Source organism: Miscanthus floridulus, chromosome 17 (assembly GCF_019320115.1).
Source record: "Miscanthus floridulus cultivar M001 chromosome 17, ASM1932011v1, whole genome shotgun sequence".
Taxonomy (NCBI): domain Eukaryota; kingdom Viridiplantae; phylum Streptophyta; class Magnoliopsida; order Poales; family Poaceae; genus Miscanthus; species Miscanthus floridulus.
In genome coordinates this window covers 15,622,691-15,636,476 of record NC_089596.1, presented here as the reverse complement: position 1 = coordinate 15,636,476, position 13,786 = coordinate 15,622,691, and the positions used below count along the sequence as shown (strand labels likewise).

Below are 13,786 nucleotides of genomic sequence, written 5' to 3'. Positions count from 1 at the left end.
TTTTCTTCTTTGAGTTGGTGTTCTCGGTGCGTGTTGATATTCCAATCCAACCGACTGAAGTTGTTTGTATTTATTTTTGCCCAAGTCTGGGCTTCATCCGCTTTTTAATATAATCTGCCTGATTCGTTTCCAAAAAAATATTTTCTCATTGTCATGGTACACCACATGTGCAAAGTTAAATTATCATGATCGCAATTTTGGCTTGACTATCGGTCATCTTATGATTTTTTTTGTTGTTCCCGTTGCATCGCACGGGCAATTACCTAGTTAGTTATTAATGGTACAACATGGTCTGCTAAATTTGTTTCTTGGTTCTGTCTTGCAATAGGGTTTGTGCATGTTCGTATTTCTTTTCCTACATAGATTCTTTTCGAACATGTTTCCTAACCCCCTAACCCCTGAAAGTATACACTCAGTTTATCACTTACTCCATTTCTTCGTTTCCTTTTTTCTGTATCAATGGCTACAACAGCAGGGGTCTGTTACCTATTCCAAAGTTGTTGACAAGGTACCTAGGCGCAGTCTCCTGGAAATCAAGGCCAAGAGGTACCTCTATCAGCATGTGAAATTGACTGATGATTTCACCTTTGTCCTACTTTCAAAGGATGCCATCATCAATTTTCCTATGTGCCTACCAGTATTACCAGGTTGCCGGTCTCACTGTCCAATCCACTTTGCCTGCCTACCTATATACTCAGCTAAATCATGGACAATGAAGGTCGTACAACCTTTCGTGCTTCCAGCACATGAAAAGGTAATTATTCTCCCTCTACCCAACTTGTTCTTAATCTTTGTCTCTTACCCAAGATAAATCAGGAACAACATATTAGCTACCTACTTCGCTATACCGTGATTTATTTGCCTGCATTATGTCATATCAATATCAACATGGTTATAGGAGAAGACTACTTTTTCAGATCCTTCGGTTTTCAGTGGCCTTTTCTTAGGTTTGCTTATCATGGCTCATGAGTCATGACTGTAATTGACTATAATATTATGTAGTACTTAGAAGATATTTGTTTTCAGTTTGTATCTTCTGCATTTGAAGGGCGGGCCTGGTGCAAGCGGTAGAGTCTTACCGCCTGTGATCGGAAGGTCCCGGGTTCGAGTCGTGGTCTCCTTGCATTGCACAGGCGAGGGTAAGGCTTGCCACTGACACCCTTCCCCAGACCCCGCACAGAGCGGGAGCTCTCTACACTAGGTACGTCCTTATTGTTTATGTCAATGTGCATTTGTCCAAAGGGCCTACAAATCATTCTTGCAAAGTGTTAGAAAAATGATTCTTGAAGGGGAGAAGGTCCCCCAATTTGAATTCCATATGTCCTCCTGATCAGTCAATGAGAAATGTTCTCTAATGGATTCCACAGTTTGCAACTGGTTAAAGGCTTATGTTGACAGGGGCAGATTGAAAAGATCATGGATTGATTGCTGATGGTAGACTGTATGCACTGAAATCCACCTGTTCTTTGCAAAGGAATATAGTTCAGGATAATCAAGTTTGAGAGGCTGCTGTATCCAGTTGTCTTGCCAAAAGAGGCAGGTCTGACTATTCTGCACATTCACCTTAGATAGATATTCGAAGGTATCAAGTAGATTTAAGATATCTTTCCACTAAAAGGACCCTTTTTCTTGTGTTTCTTGGTAATTTACCATTTGGATACTGTTTTTCCCACACCATTGTCACCCAAGGTATGTCCCTTCTGTTTAGAAATTTGTCTAGATTCTTCATCAGCAGTGCTTCATTTTGCTTTTGAAGATCCAAAACCTCTAAACCTCCCTCTTCTTTTGGTTTGCAGACTAATTCCCAAGCTGCTTTAGAAGGTTTTTTAGAATTTAAGTCCGATCCTCTCCAGAGACAATGTTTACTAAATTTGTCAATCTGTTTGAGCACACCTTTGGGTAAGACAAGGGCACAGAGATGGAAGGTGGGAAGGGCAGTGAGAACTGCATTTGTCAATTCAAGTTTCCCAGCCTGAGATAAGAAGGAAGAAGCACAAGCAAGTCTCCTCTCACATTTATTTACCATTGGAATGAAGTCTTCAACTTTTGGTTTGGTGAGACCTAGGGGTAACCCAAGGCAAGTAAAAGGAAAGGATCCTTTGGAACAGCCAAATGATTAAACTTGATTTCAGAGATGTTGATGGGGAGCATCAGAGATTTATTGTAGTTGACCTTTAGCCCTGTGGAGTCAGATTTGATTGCCATTTTTGCATCACCTAAATAAGACAGATAGAAATGTAGCCATTCAAACAAACACAGCTTGCACTACACCAAACAGATTGAGCAACCTAATATTCGAATACTGTACATAAAAATGATGCACCTTGAAATCCTGGCTCAGCCTCGTGCGATACCAATCAGCCCTAATAATCCTATACTCCCTCCGTACTAAAAAATAAAGTCGTTTTGAACGAGGCTTGAGTTAAACATTGGGAATATAAATCATGAATAACTTTTAAGTTGTTGAGTTTGGAAATGTGAAAGCCATATAAATAGATTTGTCTTGAAAAATACTTTCATAAAAATATACATATATCACTTTTTGATAAATATTTTTATAAAAACAAAGAGTTAAAGTAATACTTTGAAGACCGTGTCGCTATCAAAAATGATTTTTTTTGTATGGAGGGAGTATTGACTACCAGTGGAGATTCCAATACCATCCCCTTCCCCTCCTCCCCCACCTGCTGTCTCCAAGCTGTCCTAAAAACTCCTCAGGGCAACAACTCCAGCCAACATCTTATCCCATCCCTCATCTCATTTTGAGGGTTTAAAATGCAAAAAAAACTTCTCCAACCGGTCTCCTATCTGAACCCCGACGGATGAGGATCCCTTGTTCCTCTCTCCTCGTCCCCCACATTTGAGCGACTCTCATCCCGAGCCTCATCCACCGAGCGGGCCAACGACCGTCTTCCCGCGCCGCCGTGGAGATCTCCGAGCTGGTACGTCCCTGTTCCCCTCTTCTCGTTATTGTGGCATCCATGGCTGCTTTTCTCGGCTTCTAGATGGATGGGAGACGGGGATACGAAATATACCTCGTAGATTTGGGCGGCGTGTCCGCCACCGCTTGCCGGTCGCCTGTGCTGGGCCGCCTTGGGCTGCTGCTGCGCCCCTGATTCACGTCGCCCTCCGCTGGCCAACAAGGTCGCGCACCTGCTGTTGTGCGCTGCTCGTGGCCCTGTTGTGCCGCTGCTGCCGTGCACTGCTGTGCGGCCCTGTTGTGCCCTGCCGTGCGTTGGTGCTGTGGGTTGTAGAGTGAAGACGGAGAGAGAGGGAGCGCTGCACAGTGAAGACAGAGAGAGCGCGAGTGCTGTGAGCGAAAGATGTAGAGTGGTGGCATTATTTAATCAATTTTGGCTTGTGCTTGATTCTTTTTTTTAATGAAAAAGGTCGTGGTTAATTTGTTAATATAGTCAATTCCTATATCAGGAAGAACAAATGGAGAGTTGGGTTGATTTGCTCTCAGGCAATGGGGACAACAATGATCTGTGTTTTGATGACTTTCAAGTTGAAACACATGTTGAATAAGTTGCTGAACATTGTACTCCCCCTGAAACCAAGTAAGAAAAGGACTGGAAATTTCATTCCACAGGAAGACACTATGTTGATGAAAGCATGGCTAGAAATTAGCTTGATCCAGTTCAAGGCACTGATCAAACTCGTAGTACCTATTGGAAGCGAATTCATGATTATTATCATGAGCACAAGACTTTTGAGTCCGAGCGTAATATCAGTTCTCTCTCTCACCATTGGGGTATCATCCATAAAAGTGTTAATAGATTTTATGGATGGTATACTCAAGTTCAGAACAGAAGAGAAAGCGGGCTGACAGAGCAAGATAAGGTAAGTTATTTAATTATGTTAATTGATTGGAAATGTATATCTTTTGTGCATGGTAGCCAACACATGTTTTTTGTACAGATAGAACGGGCAAAGGAATTGTACCAGGAAAAAGATCCGGAGGGGAAACCATTTATTTTCATGCACTGCTGGAATAAGCTACAGCATGAGCAGAAGTGGGCTGATCTAGGTTGTGATACCTCTCAAAGCTCTTAGAAAAAACACAAGACTTCCTCAACCATAAGTCTAGGGTTATGTACACCTCAAACTCATGAAAGTAAGTATGTTGATGAAGAGGACAAACCAAGTCATACATCACCAAGGAAAGAAAGGCTAGATGGTAAGAAGAAGGAGAAAGCACGCAGAGGTAAAAATCCTAACTGTCAAGGAGAAGGCCTTTACATGGAGGCAATGAAAAAATTATGGACAAAGAGAGAAAAGGCCGAACAGATGAGGGAGATTAAGAAGAAAAAAACGTAATGATGAGAGGCTTGCGGTAGAGACTAGAAGGCTTGAAATCAAGCAACAAGTAGCGTATAGGAAGCTGGATTTAATGCAACGAGAAATAGAGTTGAAATAGAGAGAAGATGATGAGAAAATTATGAACATGAACTCCATAACTAAGCATAAAAATAGCTGCAGTAATCTTTTGCAAAGATGATAACCCGAGACGTCCAACTCTATCTCTTTTCTGCTCAAAGTAATTATCATGTTGCTCTATAGCTTGCACTATGCGAAGGTATAGCGTACGAGACATCCTAAACCCGAGGGACAAATCCAAACTAAGCAAACATGGACATAGGAATGTGGATAAAGAAGGTACACAATAATTAACAGGCTATTAGCAAACCTGCGCCGGAAGAAAGGTGGCCCGTAGGTTGGATTTTCGGAGAAATAGTCATCGTACAACCTCCAATGCCCACTTTCTCTGTCCCGATGAATGTACTGACGCCCAGGTACAAAACCACCCCATCGTGGAGCATGGAGAGCGTGATATTGAGTGTGTGCTTGGTGTAACGTAGTAAGGGTTTCCTCAAGAGCATCATCATCATCATCGGATGAAGAAGATGAATTTAGTCGAGAGAGACGACTCATTTTCAGTGGACAAGAAGCAGCGCAATGTCAGAATTGGTTCCAGAAAGGGAACGGCCATACATATATATAGATGGAAAAATATAACCGTTGCACATAGAGCGACCGTTTGATTTATAGCCATTGGAAGAGCGACCTTTTAATTTATAGCCATCAGAAGAGCGACCATTTGATTTATAGCCGTTGGAAGAGTGTCCTTCAAATATATAGCCGTTCTAAGACTGACAAATAAAAAAATATAGTTCTAAATTATTTGAAAAATAATTCCTTCAATATTTAGCCGTACAAAATTGTCATTAAGAAATATCCATTCCAATAATATTAACGCGGTTTAGATATAAAATGCTGGACTTGATAGTTACAAGTTAGGTGTTCGACAGAGGGAACTTGGTAAGCGTGGTGATTAGTGCTCCATAGATCAGCACTCTCTGAAAAGGGTAAAGTATACTTTAGGACCTCCAACTATCGTAGAAGTATGGATTTCAACCTCCAACTTCAAAACCGGATAACATTGGCCCTCCAACTCTCGAAAAAGTTCACTTTAGGACCCTGGCCGGTTTTCTAGGCGGTTTTGTATGGCACTGTAGCAGTGCTGACGTCAGCGATGACGTCAGCACTTCTTTTTAATTTGCAAAATTGATATCTTTTTATTCGGAGCTCCAAATATAGCAAATAATATATCAATTTTGATCGTCTCGACGAGCTCTTTGCAATGGTGTACTCCATTTTGTTGTTTGAGATAATTTTATTTCATGAAAAAATAAATATTTCTACAAAACAAGTTATGCAATTAAGTTGACGTATGCAAGTATTTTATATACTTTGTATATTTGTATATGTACAACACCAACGTAGTCAGTATATAAAACAGGGAGTTGGACGGTCAATCAGACCTGCCACGATCGTTTAGATATTTTTGAATTAACCTTCCCTAGCTGCGGTTAACTAATTGTCAACATATGACACGATCAAACGATATGTTTACTGCTCCTAGTGTAGTTTTTTTCTGTTTTTGTGGTGAAATTAAGTAGCTAGTGGTAGTAGTAGTAGTATTATATTTATCTTGTACCCAAATCCGATACAGTATACGATTCGTGTACACCTGTCCTTTTTCCTTTCCTACGGCTACTATTGCAGCACACATGAACTAGATGACCATTCGGCCGACCTGTACGTATCTGTTTCCTGGCTGGCATGGCATGAGTATGACCGCATGAAGTGGCAGTGGATAGCTAGATTGAATTGAGGGAGCAGGTAGCAGCAATAGTGAGTGGCTTACTCGTGGTCTAGAATCTTGTGCGGCATCGGTAAGTTGAGCGCGTGCCCCCGCGGGAAGGTCGTCCGGGCGAGGATCTCCGTGGCGTCGGCGTTGCGGTGCGCCTCGTCGCCCTCGCGCCCGCCCGACGCGAGGTGGCAGCACACGAAGCAGAATCTTGTGCGGCATCGGTAACTTGTTTTGTAGAAATATTTATTTTTTCATGAAATAAAATTATCTCAAACAACAAAACAGAGTACACCATTGCAAAGAGCTCGTCGAGACGATCAAAATTGATATATTATTTGCTATATTTGGAGCTCCGAATAAAAAGATATCAATTTTGCAAATTAAAAAGAAGTGCTGACGTCAGCACTGCTACAGTGCCATGCAAAACCGCCTGGAAAACCGGCCAGGTCCTAAAGTGAACTTTTTCAAGAGTTGGAGGACCAATGTTATCCGGTTTTGAAGTTGGAGGTTGAAATCCATACTTCTACGATAGTTGGCAAAGTACGGTAGGGAGCTCCCAGCACGACCGCCTCGTCTCCGCCGTCCGGCGTCTCGGACGGCCGCGGCCCCAGCACCTGCAGGGTCTAGGCTCACTGGAGGCGGATCTCGCGTGTGCCCCGGCTCCGGCGGCGGTTGGGCTTGGGATCCCGTCGCCGGCGCGGATCTCGCCCGGGATCGGCTGGCAGCTGCGGAGCTCGATTGGGCCGTGCTCGCGCCGATCTCGCTGGACCAGGCGGCGGCCCTTCACCAGCGCAGATCTCGCGCACGAGTGGTGGCTGCGGAGCTTGCTCGGGCTATGCTCGCTGAACCGGGCGGCCACGGCCTCCACGCCGAGGAGTCCGTCTGATGATGCGAGGCGGAGGACTACCCCGTGATGGTTTTGGTGTTGGCCGTCGAGGTCGACGTCTCAAGCCTGCGCCATCAATAAGACGGGCGCTGCTGCCATCCGAGGTGCCAATTGAGAAGGAAGATGAAGAAGATGTCGGACGGCGAGCTGCACAGGGCCGTGAGGAACTCTCCGAGATGGTGGCCACGATTGTTGCTGCTGCTCAAGGTCCAAAGCCGGTCCATGCAGTTCAAGACCGGGATTCAATTGATCAGCTCGGGCCGATCCAAACTAAGTTTTGGAATTGCTCCGATGATCAAGTTATTTCCGAGGACGACGAAGATCTTTCCACGACGGAGTTTATTCATCGAGCAAAGGAAGTCGGGTTCACGGTCGACGATTTACTGCGAGCGGATAAAGCACTAGCTTCAGGTATGGATCCCTATTCAGCAGACATCAAATTGACGCATACAATTTTAACAACAATGGTGAATCGTAAAGTCTCTGGGGCCATTGCCGTCACCCCATATCTCTCCTCCCAGAACTTTGGGGGATTGTTTGGCCAAGGCTTCATACCAGAATTTGCCTAGATCATCTTTGGCTAAGTTGATCGAAGGTGCAAAAATTGTTAATTCGTTGTTGCCGGAGGGGGGAAAACCGGCCAGTGTGTTGAAAAATTCAAAAGTTTTTGAAAGCATGGACAAGGAGACAGCCATGGAGTTCCCTCCGTTATTTCCTGAGTCAACTACGACTCCTCTCGTGTGTGGCAAAGGAGATATTTCGGGGGGCTCAAACACGTCAAAATTAGAAAGTTCAAAAAAGTTTGGAAACCCGGATTCACAGGGAACCAATCCTACTTTCTGTTCGCCCCCTGGGGCAGCGCCGTCGTCGCTTACACGCACGGTAGGGGAGGTGGAACGGAGTCATAAGGCTATCCCTGGATATCCGGATCGAATCCAAATCGGCCCAGGAAAATTCTTTCGGTCAACTAAGGGTTTGTGCGCCCTGTTTTCCCGTACTGGAACCGGGCGCTGTCCTCGTGTATCCCCGTACCAGCCGCCATCTCATGAAACAATACTTCGGCGCTCCTTTGCTGAAGTTGTTCGTGTGGGCAAGCCAATGGCGGCGCAAGGGGGAGGCAATGGAGGAGGGTTTGACGGGCGCGGTGGGGGCAGAGGTGGCGAGGGATACAATCTGGGCTTCAACCCGAGTTTTCATCCGGGATTTGGTGGACGTGGCCGTGGCTTCGGTGGTCACCAGCGAGGTCGTGCTCGTGGTTATGGATATGGAGGTGGCCGTGGCGGACGTGGAGGTTATGCCCCGTACGGGGGCTACAATGACTACGGCTATGGGTACCATGCCCCTGGACGTGGACATCGCCCTTATGGAGGAAGGTATGCTGGCCGTGGGCGTGGTGGGGGTTTTGGCGGGCAGCGTTTCCACCCAGAGACCGCGCCTGCAAATCATCCCGTCATAGCCAGCCAACACGCAGCACCGGCCATGGGGCAGGTCGGCCAGCCAGCCCAGCAGGCGCTCATCGGGGGCGCTCTTCCACAGCAAGGAGGTGTGGCGGCTTACCATGGCCACCAGCAGCCGCCATTCCATGCCGGACCAGATGCTGGTCACCAAGAGGGTGGCACAGTCGGCTCATCCTCTGCTGCACACCCGTCTCCTCTGGTGGAGGCCGGTACAGTGCATGGAGGGGGCGCTCCAGCAGCAAGTCAGCAAGCCACCGCGATGGTGCTGGATTCAGCGCCAATGAAGGCTCCAGAGCAACTCAAGGAGGCTGTCCCATCGGCTTCAGAGCCGAAAGGTAATATGTTAGAAATCCCAGAGTCGTCTGAGAAAGGGGCACAAAAAAATAAAGGCAAGCCATATTGCTATCGCTGTCGCACTAAAGGTCATACAATTCATGAGTGCACTGTTGTCCTTTGCTGTGAGATTTGTTATGGAGATCATACGACTAAATTGTGCCCGAATAGTAAAAAAACAAATACAAGTGCTATTCCTTGTGGTTATGCTGTGGAAGGCCTAGGATTCTATTTTATTCCGGTGGTTGAAAATGCAAAAGTAAATGTTCAGGAAAAGAAAGCTGTGGTACGTGTTTTGGAAGGTTCTTTTACTGTTGATCAATTGACAGTGGAACTAGAAAAGCTACTACCTGACAAGAAACATAAATGGGAAATTGAGACAAAAGGCACTGATGCTTTTATTATTAATTTTCCCTCGCCTGACCTATTGGAAACAGTGGTTAACTGGGGTCCTATGGATGCTAAGGCAGTTGAAGGAAAGATTCGCTTTGAAAAAGGAACTGACAATGAGGTTTATAAACGTGAAATTGAGAAAGTATGGGTGAAGTTCAGAGGACTACCTCAAGAGTTCAAAAAGTTTCCCATTATATGGGCGGTTGGAACTATCTTGGGTGTCCCTCAGGCTGTTGACACTATCTTTACTAAGAACACTGGCAGGGCAAGGATGAAAGTAGCAGTGCTAGACCCAAATCTTATCCCAGATTTTGTGGATGTGGTGATTGGGGACTATGTTTACGAGCTACAGTTTGCAGTTGAAGACAACACCCTCAATGGTGAGCCACAGCTCATCGACATGGACTCTACCAAAGAGGGTGACCCTAAGGAGGAGAATCCCAAGGAAGGAGATCCAAAAGAGGAAAATCTCAAAGGGGGAAACTCTAAGGAAAAAATGGATGCGGATGGAAAAATAGGAGATGCTGAGGCATCCGGCAATGGCAATGGTGACCTGCCACCTATGGTTGGCCAACACAGCGGCCCCAGTGGGGCGGCACAGCTGGAGGAAATAGGGGAGTCTACCATCACCCAGAGTAAGCATGTGAAGCCAAGTAAGAATCCAAGAGCTTTACTTTCTCAGTCTGGAGGGGATGCTTGGAAAGCTACTATGTTGCCACCTCAAATCGACTCTGGGAATCTGAATAATAAATTCAATAGTGGGACAGCTTCACCGGTGAGATCCAGCAAGAGGAATGCCTCAACTATGGATCAGGATTCCATAGAGAAGGCAGCTAAGCTTAAAGCGAAGACGAACCTGGAGTCTGAGCTTGATAAAGGTAAAATGCAGCAACCTCCTTCTTTTATTTCACGAGATGATTCCTCTTTAGTTAACTCAACAAGTTCTTTAGGGGTTGTTTTAGGTAGCAACGACCATGATATTTTTAATTCCCTTAAATGTTTAAAAGACATAGAGCACAATAGATTGTTGGAGAATGCTAAGCTAAGGGAGGAAAACTTTGTTTTAGTAGAAGATGCTTCAACTGTTTGTTCTAATGAAGATATCGTAGATCTTGAAGCGTTGAATCTTATTTGTTCGGAAATTGCAGAAGGGCTCGGTGATGGGGGTTGTGATCCTTTGATCTTACAAACCCCTGTATCACAAAAAATGAGAGGGCCACATCGTCAGAAGAAAAATCATAAAAAAAGGTAGTTCAAGATGAAAGGAATTTTCTGGAATTGTAATGGGTTTGCGGATGGTAAAAAATACAGATTTCTGTCAGACTTAACAAAGGAGAAAAGTCTAGATTTCATTGCCTTATCGAAAACTGGTAGAGCTAGTTTTCCACAAAACACTCTAAATACCATTTGTGCTGGTAGAGATTTTATCTGGCACTGTATGGCTCCACGTGGTAGATCCGGTGGCATGATCCTAGGCGTCGATTTGTTGTCCTTTGACATTGGGCAAATTGAGGAAGGGGATTTCTTTATTCGTTTTAAATTACGACACAAAGAAGATGATTTTAAGTTTAATCTAATATCAGTCTATGGCCCGGCACAAGCGGATCAAAAATCGAATTTCTTGTCTGAGATGGTACGGGTATGTTCAAAGGAAACCTTACCTATTATTATAGGTGGTGACTTTAATATTATTCGTAGACCAGATGAGAAAAACAATGATAACTACAGTGATAGATGGCCATTTATGTTCAATGCAGTAATTGATACCCTGAATCTTAGAGAAATAGATCTGACAGAAAGGAAGTTCACCTGGGCAAACAATTTGCCAAACTAAACTTTTGAAAAGTTAGACAGGGTTCTAGTATGCACAGATTTTGAGTCAAAATACACTCACACCATGGTCCATACCCTCACTAGAGAAATCTCTGATCATACACCTATGTTATTCTCTACTAATAATTCGTCCATAACTTATCAGGCTCAATTCAAATTTGAATTAGGCTGGTTGTTAAGAGAGGGGTTCTGTGACATGGTTTCAGAGGTTTGGCAGAATACTCTAGCTATAGGATCACCTATTGAGAGATGGCAAATGAAAATTAGAAGGCTTCGTCAGCATCTTAGAGGATGGGCAAAGCATGTGAGTGGTTGTATAAGAAAGAAAAAGCAATACTTTTAAACAAATTGGACGAACTAGATAAAAAGGCAGAACATACCTTGCTAAATGACTCTGAACGAGATCTAAAACATGTCTTAAATGAACGGCTCGCTGAGTTACTTAGAGAAGAGGAACTCAAGTGGTACCAAAGGGCTAAAGTGAAACACCTTTTAGAAGGAGACGCCAACACAAAATATTATCACTTGTTAGCCAATGGTAGGCATAGAAAAACTCGTATTTTCCAGCTTGAGGATGGTAATAGTATTATAACTGGTGATGCTCAGCTTAAAGAGCATATTACCAGTTATTACAGAAACCTGTTCGGTCCATCTGAAGATTCTCTAATTTCACTAGATGAATCTCAGACGGAGGACATACCTCAAGTTTCGGATCTGGAAAATGAGTTCTTGACTGAGCCCTTCACTCATGAGGAAGTCAGAGCGGCAATTTTCCAAATGGAACATAATAAAGCGCCTGGGCCGGATGGTTTTCCTTCGGAGTTTTATCAAGTTTTCTGGGGCTTAATTAAAGATGATTTGATGGCTCTGTTTTCTGATTTTTATCAGGGAACCTTACCTCTCAATCGTCTTAATTTTGGTAACATAATCTTGCTGCCCAAAAAGAAGGATGCAAGAGTTATTCAACAATACAGGCCTATCTTTTTGTTGAATGTCTCTTTCAAAATCTTCACAAAAGTGGCGACAAATAGATTATCTATGATTGCCCACAAATTAATAAGACCGACTCAGACGGCTTTTTTACCAGGAAGAAATATTATGGAGGGCGCAGTTATATTACATGAAACGCTTCACGAACTTCACACGAAAAAATGAAACGGTGTGATTTTTAAAATAGATTTCGAAAAAGCTTATGATAAAGTAAAATGGAGTTTTCTACAGCAAACATTAATGATGAAGGGATTTTCACAAAAGTGGTGTGAATGGGTGCAGAGTTTGACACAAGGAGGCAATGTAAATATTAAGGTTAATGACCAACTCGGATCTTACTTCCAGACAAAAAAAGGTTTAAGGCAAGGTGACCCCATGTCACCCATACTATTTAACATAGTGGTTGATATGTTGGCCATACTAATTGCCCGAGCAAAGGAAGCAGGGCAGATAGAAGGGGTTATTCCCCATCTAATTCAGGATGGCTTATCCATTCTTCAGTATGCGGATGACACGGTGATCTTCATGAGCCATGATGTTGAAAAAGCAGTTAATATGAAACTACTGCTAAGTACTTTTGAGCAACTATCTGGCCTAAAGATTAATTTCCACAAAAACGAAGTCTTTTGTTTTGGACAAGCTAAAGATCATGAAGAGTTTTATTCGCAGCTGTTTGGATGTGCCAGTGGTAAATACCCATTTCGCTACCTAGGTTTACCTATGCATTTTAGGAAACTATATAATAAAGACTGGAAGTGTATAGAAGAGAGAATCGAGAAAAGACTTAGTGGGTGGAAAGGGAAACTACTTACAGTCGGTGGTCGTTTGGTACTCATAAACTCGGTGCTATCCAGTTTACCGATGTTTATGATGTCATTTTTCGAACTACCGAAAGGGGTGGTGGAAAAAATTGATTGTTTTAGGTCTCGCTTTTACTGGCAAAATGACCAGCACAAAAGGAAATACAGGTTAGTCAAGTGGAAAGTTATGTGTCAGCCTAAGGACCAGGGAGGTCTAGGGATACAAAATTTAGAGATTCAAAATAAATGTTTGCTCAGTAAGTGGTTGTTTAAGTTATTAAATGAGGATGGACTGTGGCAAGAATTATTAAGAAATAAGTACATTAAAAATAAGACTCTTGGAAGCTGTGAAAAGAAACCAACGGACTCGCATTTCTGGAAAAGCCTTATGAATATTAAAGATAACTTCATGGAGTTAGGACATTTTAATGTCAAAGATGGGACACAAACCAGATTTTGGGTTGATACTTGGCTGGGCAACAAACCTCTCAAAGATAGATTTCCTGCGTTGTTTAATATTGTAAGAAGAAAACAAGACACTATAGCTACAGTCTTGAGTTCCCCGGTACTAAATATATCATTTCGGAGACATTTGGTGGGTGCGAACTTAACAAATTGACATCGAATTATAGCTTCTTTACAACAGATTAACTTACTACAGGAAAGAGATGTGTTTGTATGGAATTTAAATGCCTCTGGGGCTTTTACAGTCAAGTCTATGTATGCTGCATTAATTAACAATGGGGTGAGAGTGTCGCAAGATATTTGGCAAACGAAGCTGCCAATGAAAATAAAAGTTTTCATGTGGTATCTAAAAAGAAGAGTGATTCTAACCAAAGATAACTTGGCTAGGAGAAATTGGAATGGAGACAAAAGTTGTTGTTTCTGCCATTTTTCAGAGACAATTCACCATCTCTTTTTTGATTGCTTTTATGCC

At 43.4% G+C, this 13,786-nt stretch overlaps 1 protein-coding gene and 1 long non-coding RNA gene across 2 annotated transcripts; both read left to right on the top strand.

The window, feature by feature from the left end:
• The first annotated feature begins 307 nt into the window (after nucleotides 1-307).
• On the top strand, nucleotides 308-2,198 carry LOC136518674 (uncharacterized). The gene is made up of 3 exons (XR_010774593.1): nucleotides 308-546; nucleotides 639-754; nucleotides 1,027-2,198. It is a non-coding gene; the product is annotated as an uncharacterized lncRNA (long non-coding RNA).
• Nucleotides 2,199-8,522: 6,324 nt separating this feature from the next.
• Nucleotides 8,523-10,407, top strand: LOC136518199 (uncharacterized). Its single transcript, XM_066511855.1, has 3 exons — nucleotides 8,523-10,104; nucleotides 10,234-10,310; nucleotides 10,375-10,407. The coding sequence occupies exons 1-3, from the start codon at nucleotides 8,523-8,525 to the stop codon at nucleotides 10,405-10,407; spliced, it is 1,692 nt and encodes a 563-aa protein (XP_066367952.1).
• Nucleotides 10,408-13,786: the final 3,379 nt, after the last annotated feature.

What these genes read in the sequence shown, in the direction of transcription:
- LOC136518199 (XM_066511855.1), top strand. Translation starts at nt 8,523, where the DNA reads ATGGGGCAGGTCGGCCAGCCAGCCCAGCAGGCGCTCATCGGGGGCGCT. An exon ending in GGAGTCTGAGCTTGATAAAG is followed by an intron (nt 10,105 to 10,233) that starts GTAAAATGCAGC and finishes AATGTTTAAAAG; the next exon opens with ACATAGAGCACAATAGATTG. An exon ending in TAGTAGAAGATGCTTCAACT is followed by an intron (nt 10,311 to 10,374) that starts GTTTGTTCTAAT and finishes CGGAAATTGCAG; the next exon opens with AAGGGCTCGGTGATGGGGGT.